General features: G+C 38.7%; 1 protein-coding gene across 1 annotated transcript in view; it reads left to right on the forward strand.

Annotated features, from left to right (window-relative positions):
- The window catches only part of LOC124787079 (3'(2'),5'-bisphosphate nucleotidase 1), a 47,817-nt gene extending 33,009 nt beyond the window's left edge, over positions 1–14,808 (forward strand). Inside the window, exon 5 of the mRNA XM_047254311.1 lies at positions 14,013–14,808. Coding sequence (XP_047110267.1) covers positions 14,013–14,270 — 258 coding nt within the window. The 3' untranslated portion in view covers positions 14,271–14,808. The remainder of the gene's footprint in view (positions 1–14,012) is intronic.
- The last annotated feature ends 1,112 nt before the right edge of the window (positions 14,809–15,920 follow it).

Here is a 15,920-nt window from a genome sequence, read left to right on the forward strand (position 1 = left end):
CTAGCACAATTCGAGTTATGCAGTCTGCGGCCATGTTGTTTTTCCCTGCTATATACACACGTCAGTCGTACACCTGCATGGTGATTTGAGGTCTGTGTCTAGGTTAAAAATAGCTACTGGAGGCTTGGTGTCTGTAAAAACACCTAAGTAAATAGCAAGCAATTTGTGGTCAATAGCACTCCAGTTTTTGCTGCTGTTGAATCAGGTTGTTGGAGGAAAAAGTGAGCAGCTGATATTTGCCATTAACATTTGGTTGCAGAGGTGCTCGCACTGCTGTCTGGCTTGGATATACCACAAGCACCAAAGGTATGCTCAATTGCGGGTGTTCCAGCAGTGTTGCCTTTGATAGATGTTTCTTCAGGTCGTGGAAAACTGCTTTGGCATTTGCGGTCCACAGGTTTTTGTGATTTCTTGTAATATTTCTGCCAGCAAGTAACACTGTGAGTGGCTCTTGTATGGTTGCTAGTATAAGCAAGTGACATTGTAATAGTTCAACATGACTAATGATCTGCATGGCCCCTTGTAAGTTGTGGGAAGGGGCATCTGTTGTATTGCTTTGACCTGCGTGAGCAGTGTTGACTGACCTGCCACGGAGACCAAATATCCCAGGAATTTAACTTCACGTTTTCCTAGTGCACACTTTCTTTCATTAATAATTATGCCATCCTCTTAGAGGTGACAAAAAAGCTGCCACTTGTGTGTGACATGCTTCTCTACTGAAGTAGAGAATACTAGAATGTCGTCCATATTGCAAAATATGAACGATAATTCTTCAAGCCCGTTGTGCACGAACCATTACCAAGGTTGGGCAGTATTTCTGCGACCAAATGGCATAAAATGGCACTTGAACAAACCAGGTGGTGTGGTCGCCGCCATTTTTTTATGTCAGATTGTACCATGGGAATTGGGGGAAATGCCTTGGTGCAGTTTGTCACATTTGTCATTTGATAGTGGCACTCTTTTAAATCAGTTACATTGGGAACAGGATAGTGGTCTGGTATTGTGTGGGTATTGAGTGCTCTGCAGTCTCCATGTACTCTCCATAGATTGCCTTCCTTACGAACCATGTGGATCGCGGAGGCCCACAGTCTATCAGACCTGCTTATCATCCAAGTCTCATACCTCAGTAGTGTGTTTACATTTCGTGGCATGTGGTTGCAGCTGTAGTGTTTATAAAGCTGTGCACTGTTATACAGTTATTAAATTTAATAGATTTCCACGGTGTTTTGTGCTGTTTGTGACAAAATAAAAATTTAATAAACTTTTGGAAACATTCCCTTGCTGTGTTTTTTAGAGTTTTCTGTGTGTTTAAGTCGTTTAGGAAATTTCGTGCGGTAGTTTTCAGCTGACGTTTCTTATTGTTTCTAGTGAAATATTTCAGTAAAATTATCATTCACTGTTTTAGAGTGTTCCAGTTGCTGCTTGAATATTTGGTTTTTGCTAATAGATATTCTGAAGTTTTGTTGGTATTGGTATTAGTAGTAGTGGTTTAGTAGTATTAATAAAAGTTGTTGCTTTCTTAGTGGAGAGAGAGTTTCGAGACCACTACTGTTAGTTCTATAAATAGTTCTACTGGTGTAACTGAACTTAGGTAATGTAGACGTTTAGTTTTTTTCAGTAACTGTAAAATTTTACCATGAGTGAGAAGTGTGGGCTCTGTCATAGGTTTGTGAGTAGTGGGTTAGTGTGGGATTTGTTCAAAGTATTTTCATTTGGGGGAATGCAGTGGGGAAGCCAGTGGGCATTGTAGCAAGATCCTCTCCTGGAAATACAGGCTCTGTAGTAGAAATAAGATGATACAGGATCAGGAGCGTAAGATCTGTGCCCTTCTGGTGTAGTTACAATATACAAAGGAGGAACTAAATAGGTCAGGGCGGGTGAAGGGTGCTGGGGAATGGGAACTGGCAGTTGGCAAGAAGGCAGTTAGGAGGAGGAGGCATAAGAGGAGCTTCTTGTAGCTTTAGGTGTAGGAAACATGCAGCAGTCCTCAGCAGTTAGGAAGCCTAAGTCAGTTACAAAGTCTAACAGAAAGAAGGAGGTTCTGCTGCTAGGTAGTTCACATGGTAGAGGTGTGGGCCAGCAGTCGCAGGAAGTGTTGGGAGCGAGTACCAGGTCACCAGCATTGTGAAGCCTAGTGTAGGGTTGGCTTAGGTGACTGACAGTTTAAGGAGTTATGTAGGAATTTTACGTAGGAGGATCAAGTATTGATAGTGGGTGGAACAGGGAATACTGTTGATAGGGGTGGGGAATATGATTTAAATGGTGAACTGGTAAAGATAGCTACTCAAACTGACGGGACTAATGTGCATTTCACGCACCTGTTTCAGCATCATGATCGGTCTTATGTTAATGTGGCTGTTAGGCTAGTTAACATGGGTCTGCAAAAGGCACTGATGGCAGAGGGTGTGGGTCACATTGCATTGGTGCCAGTTGATTCTATCAGTAGATCGGGTTTCACTAGGCATGGGCTGCACCTCAATAGGCATGGGAAGGGGAGGCTGGCAAAACTTATAGGTGACAGTGTAGTGAGTGGTGGTGGTGATGGTGGTGGTGGTGGTGGTGGTGGTGGGATCATTCATTGGAAAAATTCATGTAGTAGTTGGTGTTACAGCTGTACCTTTTTTTTAGATTGAAGTCAGCTGATAGGCATACCTGCTTAAAGGAAGTCCCTCTAACTAAAGAATCACTTTCAAAGCGCATCACGTTTCCAAGTAGAAAAGAAGTTAGGATATTTCATCAAAATATAAGATGTATTAAAATTAGTGAACTGCTTATAGATGATACTGTGAAATTATTGGTATATCAGAGCACTAATCAAATAGTTTGACAATTCAGAGGCTTGCTTTACCAGGATACAGATTAGCTGGTTGTTTTTCAAAGAGTTCTTTGCGAAGTGGGTGGTGACCACGTACGTAAAAAATGGCATTCCGTTTGAGTCCATAGATGTATCACAGCACTGCACTGAACAGATATTTGAATGTTGTGCGGGGGCAGTTGAATTTAGTGAAACTAAACTTCCAATTGTTGTTGTTCGTAGGTCCCCTAACTCTGACTTCACAGCATTTCTGCTCAAGCTAGAGAGGGTTCTTGTTTCACTTTATAGGAAGTACCAGAAATTTTGTATATGATTGTGCAAGAAAAAGGATGTTGGTAGATCTGGTAAATTCATGTGATCTGATGCAGACTGGGTTTTTTTTCCAACTAGGGTGCAGGGGAACAGTAGCACAGCTGTAGATAATATTTTTATTCATTCTTTGTTTCTAGATGGGCATTCTGTTAGTAAAAGGGTGATTGTTTAACACTAAAAGGCTTTTGTACCCAAACAAATGTCACGTATAATTACAAACTATGTAGGAAAGCTAATCCAACGCCAATGGAGAGTTTTTCAAACCTCATCAAGGAACAAGAGTGGCAAGATTTTTATAGTGCCCATAACATAGATGACAAATATTATGCTTTCCTTAACACATTTCTCATGCTCTTTGAGAGTAGCTTTCCATTAGAATGTTCTAAATGGGATACTAGCAGTAAAAGGCAGCCTGGGTGACTGAGTAGTGGGATAAGGATATCGTGTAGAATAAAGCGAGAATTATATCAAAATGTTAGAAATAGTCACTATCAAGCTTCAGTAGCCCATTACAAACAGTATTGTAAGGTGCTTAAAAATGTTATTCGGAAGGCAAAGAGTATAAGGTACGCAAATAGAATAGCTAATTCACAGGATGAAATTAAAACCACATGGCCAGTTGTGAATGAAGTGTCTAGTCAGCAGCACAAGGTCAGTGATGTAAAGTTGGTTCATAGAAAAAATATTTCTGTTACTGATAAATCAGATATATGCACAGTACTTAACAATCATTTTCTGAGCATTGCTGGTGAATTAAATAAAAATTTAGTTTCTGCAGGGAATCGTATAACTGTCTTGGCAAATGCCTTTCCAAGACTGATGTCTGAAATACTCCTCTGTGATACCGACAAGGGGGAGATTGAGTCAATAATTAAATCACTGAAGACTGAGGACTGTCATGGATATGATGGAGTGCCTAGCAGAATATTGAAGTACTGTGCTGCACATGTTAGCCCTGTACATAGCCATATTTGTAATTTTTACTTTAGGAATGGTCATTTCCTGAACGATTAAAGTACTCAGCAGTAAAGCCGCTTTATGAAAAGGGAGAAAGGGATAATGTAGACAATTTTAGACCTATTTCTATGCCATCAGTATGTGCTAAAGCTATTGAAAGGCTGTGTAAGTAAGGATAATAGATCATTTTATATTACATAATTTGCAATTAAATTTACAGTTCGGCTTCAGAAGTCTTTAACAACTGAAAATGCCATATTCTCTTTTCTCTGTGATGTACTGGATGGGTTAAACAAAAGGTTTTGAATGCTAGGCATATTTTTTAATTTACTAAGGCGTTTGATTGTGTTGATCACAAAACATTACTCCAGAAGATGGACCATTATGGAATACAATTGGTTCACCTCTTACTTCAATAACAGACAGCAAACGGTCATTATTGAGAATGGCTGTGATGTGGGGTTTGAATGAGGTACAGTCAATTGGGGCTTGCCCCAGGGATCAGTGTTGGGACCACTCATGTTCCTTATTATTATTATTATTATTATTATTATTATACAAATTTGGCCGTTAAAGACCGCGAAAACAGTTATTTCTTGCGCTTCTGGGAAGTCTTCTTTCTCTCAGTCCACACTTCTTTCATTCTTGCGCTGAAGGCGGCTTTTCTCTCTTCAGACCATTTAGTTCCACAAGTCGTCTTAATTTTCATACCGAAACCCGTGAATGAATTCAGTTTTTTTCTAAAATGTTTCTGTTAAATATTGTTTCCTGATCTATGTCCATTTCTTTTAGATCTCTTTCTGTGTTGATAAACCATAAATTTTTATTTTTTAGATTTGCGATGTACAAAAATATTTGTTTTGTAAGCCTATTCGGGTTCATCCTCATGATGTGAGCATAAAAAGAGCATCTTCTTTTTCTAATTTCGTCTGTAATTTTGCCGCACTTCGTATACACTTCTTTGTTGCTTTTTAGTCTGTATACAGGCTTGCCTTGATCATCTGTTATTTTCCTGTGTTCAAGAATTGTCCTCACAATTCTTCTTTCACGATTTTCTATCTGTTCTGCGTATGTAAAATTTGCCGTGTTTCTGATGCATATAGTATCTGTGGTCTAATGACAGTCTGGTAGTGTCTGAGTTTAATGTTTTTGGATATACATTTTTTTGAATACATTTGTCTGCAGTAGTGAGTTGCTGTCTCTAGTTTTTGTATTCTAGCCCTGCAGGCTGGATGACCTTTTGCCATAGGCTGAATTAGTTCACCAAGATATTTAAAATGTTTAAATACCTGTATTTTCCCGTATTTCATAGTTATTTTCTTTGGTGGATTTTTGATGTTTGTAATGATTTCTGTCTTTTCTAATGAAATTTGCAAGCCTGCTTTTTCAGCAGTTTCTTTAAGTAATTCTATTTGTTTTATTGTGTCTTTTTGTGTGTAAGCTAAACAGGCGAGATCGTCAGCGAAGGCAAAACAGCTGGTTTCAATGGCTTTGTAGCACTTCCCTCCAATTTGGACTTTCTCAACTCCATGTTTTTGCGTGAGTTTTCTCCATTCTGCTATGACTTTATCCAGAACACAGTTGAAGAGTACCGGGGACAGCGCATCTCCTTGTCTGATGCTGGTTTTGACCTCGAAATGCCGTGAAATTTCTCCTTTGAATTTTACTTTTGATGTTGTATTTGTTAATGTTTCTTTGATTATGGTGATTGTTGTTTCATCTATTTCATATTCTCGAAGTGTTTTGATGAGTGTGTCCCTATCGATTGAGTCATAAGCTTTTTTGAAATCAATGAATGTTATGAAATATTTCTTGCTCCTTGTACATAAATAGTTCATTGTTATTTTGAGGTTAAAAATTTGTTCGGCGCAGGATTTTCCTGGTCTGAAGCCAGCTTGATATTCTCCAAGTTTTCCCTCTATAATTGGTGATACACGATTGAGCAGGGCTTTTGATAGAATTTTGTATGGGACTGGGAGAAGCGATATTCCATGATAGTTGTTAACATCCCTTTTGTCACCTTTTTTAAACAAAGGGTGAATTAGGGCAGTTTTCCAGTGACTTGGGATTTTCTTGGTTTCCCATACTTGTTCAAGTTCTTTGTGTAGTGCTTCTACTGATGTTTCTCCCCCAAGCTTGAGCATTTCTGCTGTAATTGTGTCTTCTCCACATGCTTTCCTGTTTTTGAGATTTTTGATTATGTTTGTGATTTTCTCTCGTGTCGGAGGTGTTGAATGTGTTGGTAATGTTTCTGGTTGCGTAAAACTGAGAGTCTGGATGGGTGTTTGGCAGTTTAGGAGTGTCTCAAAATATTCAGCCAGGATTTCACAGTTTTCAGTATTGTTGGTGGCGAGAGTCTTATTATTTCTCATAAGGTTTAGGCAAGGGGACTGGTATCCTCGGAGTTTCTGGTTGAATGTTTTGTACCAAGCTGCCGTGTTGCATTTCTTGAAATTCTCTTCGATTGAGTCCAGTTGTTGTTTTTCATATTGTCTCTTGGTGTTGCGAATAGTTTTCGAGGCATTCTTTCTGGCTTGCTTAAATTCATCAAAGTTGTTTTCAGTTTTATGTGAGTTCCACTTTTTCCAGGCTTTAAGTCTTTCATGCAGAACTTCATTACAGTTGCTGTCCCACCACGGGTGTCTCGGTTTGCTCTTTTTTGGAAAGGTTGTTTCTGTTGCCTCAATCAAGTTGTTCTGAAATTCTTGGAGGTTTTGTGAAGGGGAGAATGTCTTTAGTTTTTTCTGAAAATCCTTGAGGTTAGAGTTCCTTATTTATATAAATGATGTGCCCTCTAGTATTATGGGTAACTCTAAAATATTTCTGTTTGCTGATGACACTAGCTTGGTAGTAAAGGATGTTGTGTGCAACATTGACTCTGTTTCAGATAGTGCAGTTCATGATATAACTTCATGGCTTGTAGAAAATAAACTAATGCTGAATCACAGTAAATGTTTCTAATGCACAATTCAACAAAACCTGACGCTTTAATTTCACAGAATGGGCATATGATTAGTGAAACTGAACATTTCAAATTTCTAGGTGTTCAGATACATAGTAAACTGTTACGGAAAGCTCACGTTCAGGATCTTGTTCTGAGACTTAATACTGCCATTTTTAATATTTGAATGGTATCTGAAGTGATCATTTGACACAAAAATTAGTCTACTTTGCTTATTTTCATTCGCTTATGTCGTATGGCACGAGTATTATATTTTGGGGTAACTCTTCCCATTCTAAAAGGATATTTTTGGCTCAGAAATGGGTGGTTCGGGTAATAAGTGATGTAAGTTCACGAACCTCTTGTCGACCCCTGTTCACTAGTCTGGGTATTTTGACATTGGCCTCTTAATATATGTATTCTTTACTGTCCTTCCTTGTTAACAATATCAGCTTGTTCCGAAGAATAAGCAGCTTTCACTCAGTTAATACTCGGCAGAAATCTAACCTGCATTTGGATTGGACTTCCTTAACTCTTGTGCAGAAAGGTGTGCAGTATACTACTGCATCCATTTTTAAAATAAACCAACGCAAGAATTCAAAAATCTTAGCAGTAATCCACACGCTTTCAGATCAAAACTGAAGAGTTTCCTCATGGGTCACTCCTTCTATTCTGGTGAGGAGTTCCTCAAAACTTAAGCTGAGTGTTATGTTATATTGTTGATTGTGTGTACTTAAACTTATGACTTGACTTTTCATGGGATAATTAACATTTTATTTTTATCTGTTATTACTTTTATGTTGTAATTTCATGTACTGACTCGTTCCATGACCTTGGAGATTTGCTCCTCAATTTTGTCCTACAGAACTTGACGTATAAATAAATAAATAAAAAATACAATACCTGCTTTCAGAAGTTGATCACACTCTGTTTTCACCACAAGCAGCTTCTCTGGAGGCAGACATGATGGGCAGAAAATGATGGGTTGACCTTTTGTCATGGGAATATGGTGTAGAGTATTGCATGAGGATTTCGTGGTGGCACAGGCATGTTTGGTGAGTGCTGGAGAGTCTTCAGACAGGTTATAAAAAAGTTGCTCCTCAGATAATGCTATGATATCGCTGACAGTACAAAAATCATCAAAAGTCAGGGGTTTCTTCTTGCGCGACACACATGTTGTGGGTACAGAATTGCATCAGTTACTCCGGCATGGATATCACGGTAGAGGTGCCAGACATCTTGGTGCAGAAAGCCATGGGCAAACTACACTGCACTTAACCTGCCATGGTAGACAGTAACCTTTCTGTGGTTACTGGTTGATCATGTCAGGCATATGTCAACAGTTGTGTAAAAAGTCTGTTTCAATTATAGGACCAGGCATGTCCGCAATCACAAAAGTCCTAGTCGGGTGGAAGTTTGACTCCAGGTGTAACACTAACAGTCCTTCGTCATAGATAGTGATTCTCACATTCTGTGTGGTTGCTGTCAGCGTGTCACCAGTCATTCTTGGGGACACTGATTTCTGAACTTGTGTCACTAAGAAACTCTTCAGGTGATGACTGGTCCTGCTTGAACAATCAGTATGATCAGTTGACTGCAGATAAAGTGGTACTGTGTGGGATGAAATTTTTCTGTTTTATCCAACTGCATCTTTGTAACTTCAGTTTTGCCTCCTGTGCTGCTAGCTGCTCAATGTTGGGTTTGGTTGATGCGTTTTGCTGATGTGAAGTATTCATGTGTTGCAGTGTCAGTGATGTCAGCTTCCACTATGAAAGCATTAGAGTCTCTGTCATGGCCATTGTTGATTGTTGTACACACAGAAACATGACTTAAGCTGTTTGCAATGGTTTTTGCCTTCTTTGCTGAGACTTCCAATGGCAAGTCTGAGCTGCAATGACAGCATGGATATTGGCTGGAAGTTTCAAAGCTACAATACATGTAGGGTTCCAGGCCTGCTAATGTATGTAGAGCTTTGAGCATTTGTGACGGAGTCTTGTCACCCATGTTTTCACCTGCTAAATTTTTTTTGCAGCCGCATCTCTGGTGACAGTATGTGATGCTGCATGAGACCTTCCTTTAGCACAGTGTAACTAAATACAGATGTGAACTCACAATATTAAATCTATCAGTGTTATTGGACACATGATACTGTTGAACTATGCATTCAGATTGCGTAAACCTATGTGGATTAATGTCGGCCAGAACACGAGAATGTTAACATTGCCATGTCATGCATATGTACTTGCACCTTGTGCATTTTCACCTGTCATTCTATTTTGCAGTATTACAAATTTGTAGTGGGATTTACTGTTATGTATCAGTTCCTGTAACTCCTCATCGGAACACCTATGTTGGTGCATATACTTGAATAATTTCAATGCAGTGTCTTTGTTCATTTTTCAAATAGGTCTCAATATTCTTTCTGAGATTCTTTTAATATTTGTAATAGTGTTTTTAATTTTCTCATTTATAATAAAGTCTACATCTGAATTTCCCCTCCCCCTGCTATTTTCATCTGCAGTAAAATGTATGTCCTGATTTTAAATCTGTTTTGTCCTCACTTTATTGTTTCAATTCTGATAGCATAGCATATCCCATTTGTTCTTGTTTAACTCCTGCAGCTCAACTAATCTATCCTTTGAACTACAAGTTTTGTGGGTTATTTTCCCCAACTAAAAGCGTATACAATCAATTTGGTTTCTGATAAACTTGTTATCAGTTAATTGTGTGTCCCATGGTTTGGAGCTATTGCTAGAGTTATCTGTTTACAACTCCCAATATTCTTTCAGTGGTGCTGTAATACTGATGTTCCAGAAATTGAAATATTGTTGTCCTAACTGTGGTGTCACCGCCGGACACCACACTTGCTAGGTGGTAGCCTTTAAATCGGCCGCGGTCCATTAGTATACGTCGGACACGTGTCACCACTGTCAGTGATTGCAGACCGAGCGCCACCACACGACAGGTCTAGAGAGACTTCCTAGCACTCGCCCCAGTTGTACAGCCGACTTAGCCAGAGATGGATCACTGACAATTACGCTCTCATTTGCCGAGACGATAGTTAGCATAGCCTTCAGCTACGTCATTTGCTACGACCTAGCAAGGCGTCATAGCATTTGAGATTATTTTATGAAGCATGTACAATCAAGAGCGATGTTCTACAATTGTGGATTAAAGTTAAGTATTATGTCAACTACATACTTTATTTGCTACTATTAATTACCTTGTAATGTTCCAGACCTCACGCCAATCTACGTGAGCTTAAAAGCGTGCATTTCGGCCTCCTCTAGCAACACAGTGTTGGCTCTTCTGCCAACACTACACTAACCCTACCGAAGGCACTCTAGCAAATCATCACAGACTAAAAAGTTTGAAGAGCCATATGAACACTGCTAAAAACTTTGACAGAGCTATGCTAAGAGTAGTCTCAACCTCGCTATGAGTTTTTCTAAATCTTACAACTTGGGCTCAACACAACGACCTCGTGTGCTGATTGTGTATCAACAGGGCCTCAAGTCTCCAGAAAATGTCATTTAGCTGTGGGTCAGTCTTCGCATTACCTGTAAAATATTTTTCCTGTAATGCAGTACATCCAAGATTGTTGCCTTAAGGTCTAATATCAATATAGCTTGAAAATTTGTACTGAGTCTCAGGATCTAGCCTGTTTTTTTCCCTTATTCATCACATAGCTGTAATTGACAGCTATGCTCCTAGCTGCTTTAGCTACTTGTAGCATCTTCAATAGATTTTCCTATAATACATGAATATACACTAACTTACTAAAACATACAAAGTAGAGACAGGAGAAGAGTATCAAGCAAGAAAGAAAGAAGCAAAAAGAGTGGTGGCAGAGGAGAGAAGAAAGTGGATGGAACAGTGGACCAGAAGGATGGAGGAGGATAGTGAAGGTTCAAAAAAGGTGTTATATGGGATGATTACAAGTAAGAAGAATGGTACAACAGATTATGCCTGAATGGTGAACAAAAGTGGCCAATATGTAGAGAATAAGGAGGAACTCAAGAATATGTGGAAGGAGTATTTTGAAGAACTCCTGAACCCGAATGGAGACCTGGATGATGGTGAACAAGCCGGGGAGAAAAAGAGGAGGAACAGCAAATAGAAAAAGACCTTACATGGGGAGAAGTGGAAGAGACATTGGGCAAGATGAAGGGAGGGAAGTCACCAGGTCTAGATGAGCTAAGTGTGGAGACAGTGAGAACAGCAGGCGAGGTGGGGATACATCGCTTATATCGGGTAATGAAAATTGTGTGGAGAAAGCTGATGATCCCAGAAGACTGGAAGTAGGGAATAGAAGATGATCCCAGAAGACTGGAAGTAGGGAATAGAAGATGATCCCAGAAGACTGGAAGAAGGGAATAGATGATGATCCCAGAAGACTGGAAGAAGAGAATAGAAGATGGTCCCAGAAGACTGGAAGAAGGGAATAATTGTCCCGATCTTTAAGAAGGGAAAGTGAAAAGATTGCAAGAACTATCGGGGGACAACACTGATGACTCATCGTTCAAATATTTTTGAGAAAATTTTGGAAGCATGAATTCAGGCAAAATTAGAAGGAGGGATGAGAGAAGAACAACATGGCTTCAGAACAGCGATCTCCATGGTGGATATAATTTTTGCTGTAAGACAACTGCAGGAACAGCATTATGAATATGGAATAGATCTACTAATTATCTTCCAGGACATTGAAAAAGCATATGATATTCTATGTAGAAGCAAAGTGTCAAAAGCCTTGGAGAACAGAGGAGTAGCAAAACAGATTATTTGGAGGATAAGGGAAATGTACCATGGAAGTGTGAGCTGTGTGAAAGTGGGAGGAGAGAGAGATCAGCTTGGATTGAACAGAAGAATGGTTTGAGGCACAGAAGTGCACTTTCACCATTACCTGTCATTGTAGTGATGGATGATATAATGAGTACAATGGCACAAGTAATTGGTGAAGGAAAGATGAAAGCTATAATGTTTGCAGGTGATCTGATGATTTGGAGGAATAAGGAGGAGGAAGTACAAGAGCAGTTGCACATATGGGAACGAACAGCACAAGAATATGGGATGAAATTTAGTATAGTTAGAGTAAGATGATTATCACAACAAGAATGAAGCAGGGAGGAACAACTGGAATAACAATTGGTGGGGAACGATTGAGGAGAATGGAGAATTTCAAGTACCTAGGAAGCCAGATACAGGAAGATGGAAAAAAAAGACAGAGAAATAAACGAATGGGGGAGAAAAGCAGAAGCATTTCGGAAGAGTGTCAGAAGCCTGATATGGAGCTAGCATGTACCCCAAATCAGTAAAAAGGTTATATACCGGTCATATGATGTCCCAATACTGACATATGCATCCAAAACCAAAGGAAGAGAGAAAAGCAAAGTACACGCTACTGAGGTGAAATTCTTGAGGATATTTATAACTGCTATAGTCATTAATGTCAATGCATTAGCATTCTCTGCCACCCATGAAGAGAGACATGGAGATCAAGCTTAATCGGTTGTAACATCAACAGCAGGGCATTCATTATACTGTGCTGTAGAGTGTTTCTCATTCGCATCCTTCTGGCCCACTATTTTTTAAAGCCTTTAGCCAATGTGAGAAGTAATTTGGTTCATGCTTGGTAACATTTACGTAGCTGATGTCTTCCTTTCAATAATTTCTCCCTCACTATGATTTAACGTTTTTAAGAGATTTCTTACTGAATGAGAATCATTTTGCTTCATAAGTGAAATCTCAAATCCAAAATATCTTGCTACATATTCTCTCAACTCCCACACTGCATATTTTGTAGTGAGTGGTTAATTTAGTGTCAAGGACTTAGGAAAGATGGGGTTCAGTTAGATACTGAGGGGATCCTTGTATGCCCACTTGCCCCTGTCCTGTTTTAAGAACCTTATAACTGTAAAAAAAGAAATTCATTTTTCTTTTGTAACACTGAGAAAAACTAATAATTTGCGGAATTTTATCAGATTAATATGGATGTCATTTGCATATGTATAGCATAAGGCAGTTGTTGGTAAATCCTGGTTTAAGGGGTGTCAGGATGAGGAAGGGTGAGTAAGCCTACTTAACCTACCTATTCATCAATATACATACTCCACAAGCCACCGTATGGCGCATGGCAGAGGGTACCTTGTATCATAACAAGTGTTTCGTTTCCTGTTCGGCATGAAAATAGAGTGAGGCAAATATTCTCTTATCTTAGTAGTCATTATGTGAAAAGTATGTTGATGGCAGGAAAATCATTCTGCAGTCAGCTTCAAAGGTCAGTTCTCTAAATTTACTGAACAGTGTTTCATAAAAACATTATCGGCTTATGTCCAGGGATTCCCATTTGAGTTTACAAAGCATCTCCGTATTACTCACATGTTGATCAGACTTACTGGTAACGAATCTAAATTGTTGCCTGTGAATTGCTTCAGTGTTTTCTTTTAATTTGACCTGGGAGAGATCCCAAACACTCAAGAATATGCACCTGATGACAGAGATTGCTGAAGGATAGTTCTGGTGAATCAACGCATGATTTTAATACTCTACGAGAAGCACCATCGTGGTCCATAAAATTACTACTTCTTAAGGAGATGCTTTGTAATTTCCTGTCTAACTATATATTGTCACCAAAGAATTACCACTTTTGGAGGAGATGTTGATTTTTGTTATCTCCAGTGGAATTTTGTATTTGAGACTAATGCCTGTGAGTGATAATGGTGTTTGCTGAAGTGAATTTATGCATGGGTTTTTGGTTGTTTACTGGCAGATGCAATTTGTGTTGCTACAGTGTGGAAATATCAATGAAATTGGTTTTAGTATTCAGTTTTACTTTTTTGAGGATAACCTTGTTATAGATGAAATACAAAAGTAGGATAAAATTTGATAAAATTAGAGTACTTAATATTTGCTTAAGTGTTATAATGTTGATGCTTATTAGTGATATTTATATTAATTGCTAATATATGTTTCTTTGATGACTTACAGGTTTTGTTGTTATTGGAAGGTAAGGCACACGCATATGTGTTTGCAAGTGCAGGCTGCAAACGTTGGGACACTTGTGCTCCTGAAGCAGTGTTGGTTGCTGCAGGCGGACAGTTGACAGATGTACATGGCCATCCTTACCCATACAATTCCAGCACTCCTCATCAAAACACTGCAGGTGTTCTCGCGACAGCCCCCGGTCAGGATCACAGCTGGTATCTTCGTCGCTTGCCAGATGCAATACGTGCTATGCTCACATAGAATTTCTGTGTTAAAACTGAAGTGCTATTTCCTTGTATTTAGTTTGGTGTAATGGTACATCTTCGGGTGCAAAAGATGAGAAGAGATCACTATGTATCTTCAGTGAAATGTGTTATATTAATATATCTTATCAATTTTTATCTTTTTAATAACATTTTGAGCTATATTTTATTGTTATTATTAAGTATTATATATTATTATCATCATAATCATCATCATCATCATCAACCCTGGAAAAGGAATAGTGTGTGTTTTATTACCCACTGAAATTCAATAAATGAAAGCTGTTGTCTTCTGTATGTGAAATTTCCACAGATTTGTCTTAATGAGATCGCTGTCTCAACTGTTTCCCCTATAACTTTGAAATTATGTAATGTTTATCCTTCTAACTGTTGTGTTATCAGTTTATATTCAGATTCAGTATTGTACATTATGTGTTTAATTCCTTGGCACATATGACTGTTTGGAGTAAAGGCTTTCTCCCCCACAGTAAAGTACGTATTTGAAATCCTTGATAATAAAATGTATGACTTATATATTTTTTTAAGTCTCAAACTCAGAATCTCCTGCAGAATTGATTTATCCAGAGAACAGAATATAACGTGAATGGACCTATGACCAAAGATCAAAACATCTTGTGTTAATATTGTGTTGTAGACCAGCCTCAAACACGAATTTCCAAATTCAAGTGTAGTAACACTTCTCCAACTGAGTATTGATTTTAAAAGGAAAATATCCAATTTTGAATACTTGTATGATACATAATTTTAATGTTTTATGAAGTTTCGTTAAAATATACACATTCCGGCAGAGTAAAAAGTTCACTCTTCTTTTCCTTGTGCGTTTGTCCCGCATTGGTGCAGGGTCGGCATGGTTATTAATGGATTCGGCATATTTAATTTAAGGAGCAGCCAAAGGCTCTTCCCATTATCACCACAGTTCCCCCCACACAGGATGAAAAATATGTACCCCCAACGGTCAGCATATAGTGTTATTCATGTCAAAGTCAGTGAAAGTATTCTAAATGTTTGCAAATTGTGTAACGGAGGTGTGTCTCAGCTACCACCTAAAAACCAGATCCAGACTGGCCAGCACACTGACTCTCGTCATTAAATTCTGGGCAGATTCAGTTCTGGTTTGACGCACATCCCTGTCCCCAAAAGGGACACTTCAGCACACATCGCTATCCAGGCAGGTAGTGAAATATGTTCATTCCATTAAAAAGTTTATTGACTGTATATTTTCATTATTATTTTCAATGCTAACTCATGCCAGAGTGTAATATATTTCAGACAAAAAAGTTCTGAAATCAGATTGGTATCATGTTTGCAGCACTTGAGTTCTCAACACAAAAGGAAGTAGACAGTCTGCATTACAAAGGGACTATTTTCTGAAGAACTGCTTTTCAGTGTGATGTGACCTTACACAGAGACAGGTTTCATCAAAATTAATTAACTTATCTGCAATGTGAGAGCTGCTTATGTTTATTTTCTGGCATATTATTGAGCCCCCATCTGTAAATATACACACCCACAACACCTATGGAAATTGCTATTAGCACCCAGTACAAATAAAAAGTCTTAGATGCATTCCAATACGGCTTCCATCAGTGTTGCCAAAATGCTATTACTCAGAAACAAAAATGCAGTA

This window comes from Schistocerca piceifrons, chromosome 1 (genome assembly GCF_021461385.2).
Source record: "Schistocerca piceifrons isolate TAMUIC-IGC-003096 chromosome 1, iqSchPice1.1, whole genome shotgun sequence".
Classification (NCBI taxonomy): Eukaryota; Metazoa; Arthropoda; class Insecta; order Orthoptera; family Acrididae; genus Schistocerca; species Schistocerca piceifrons.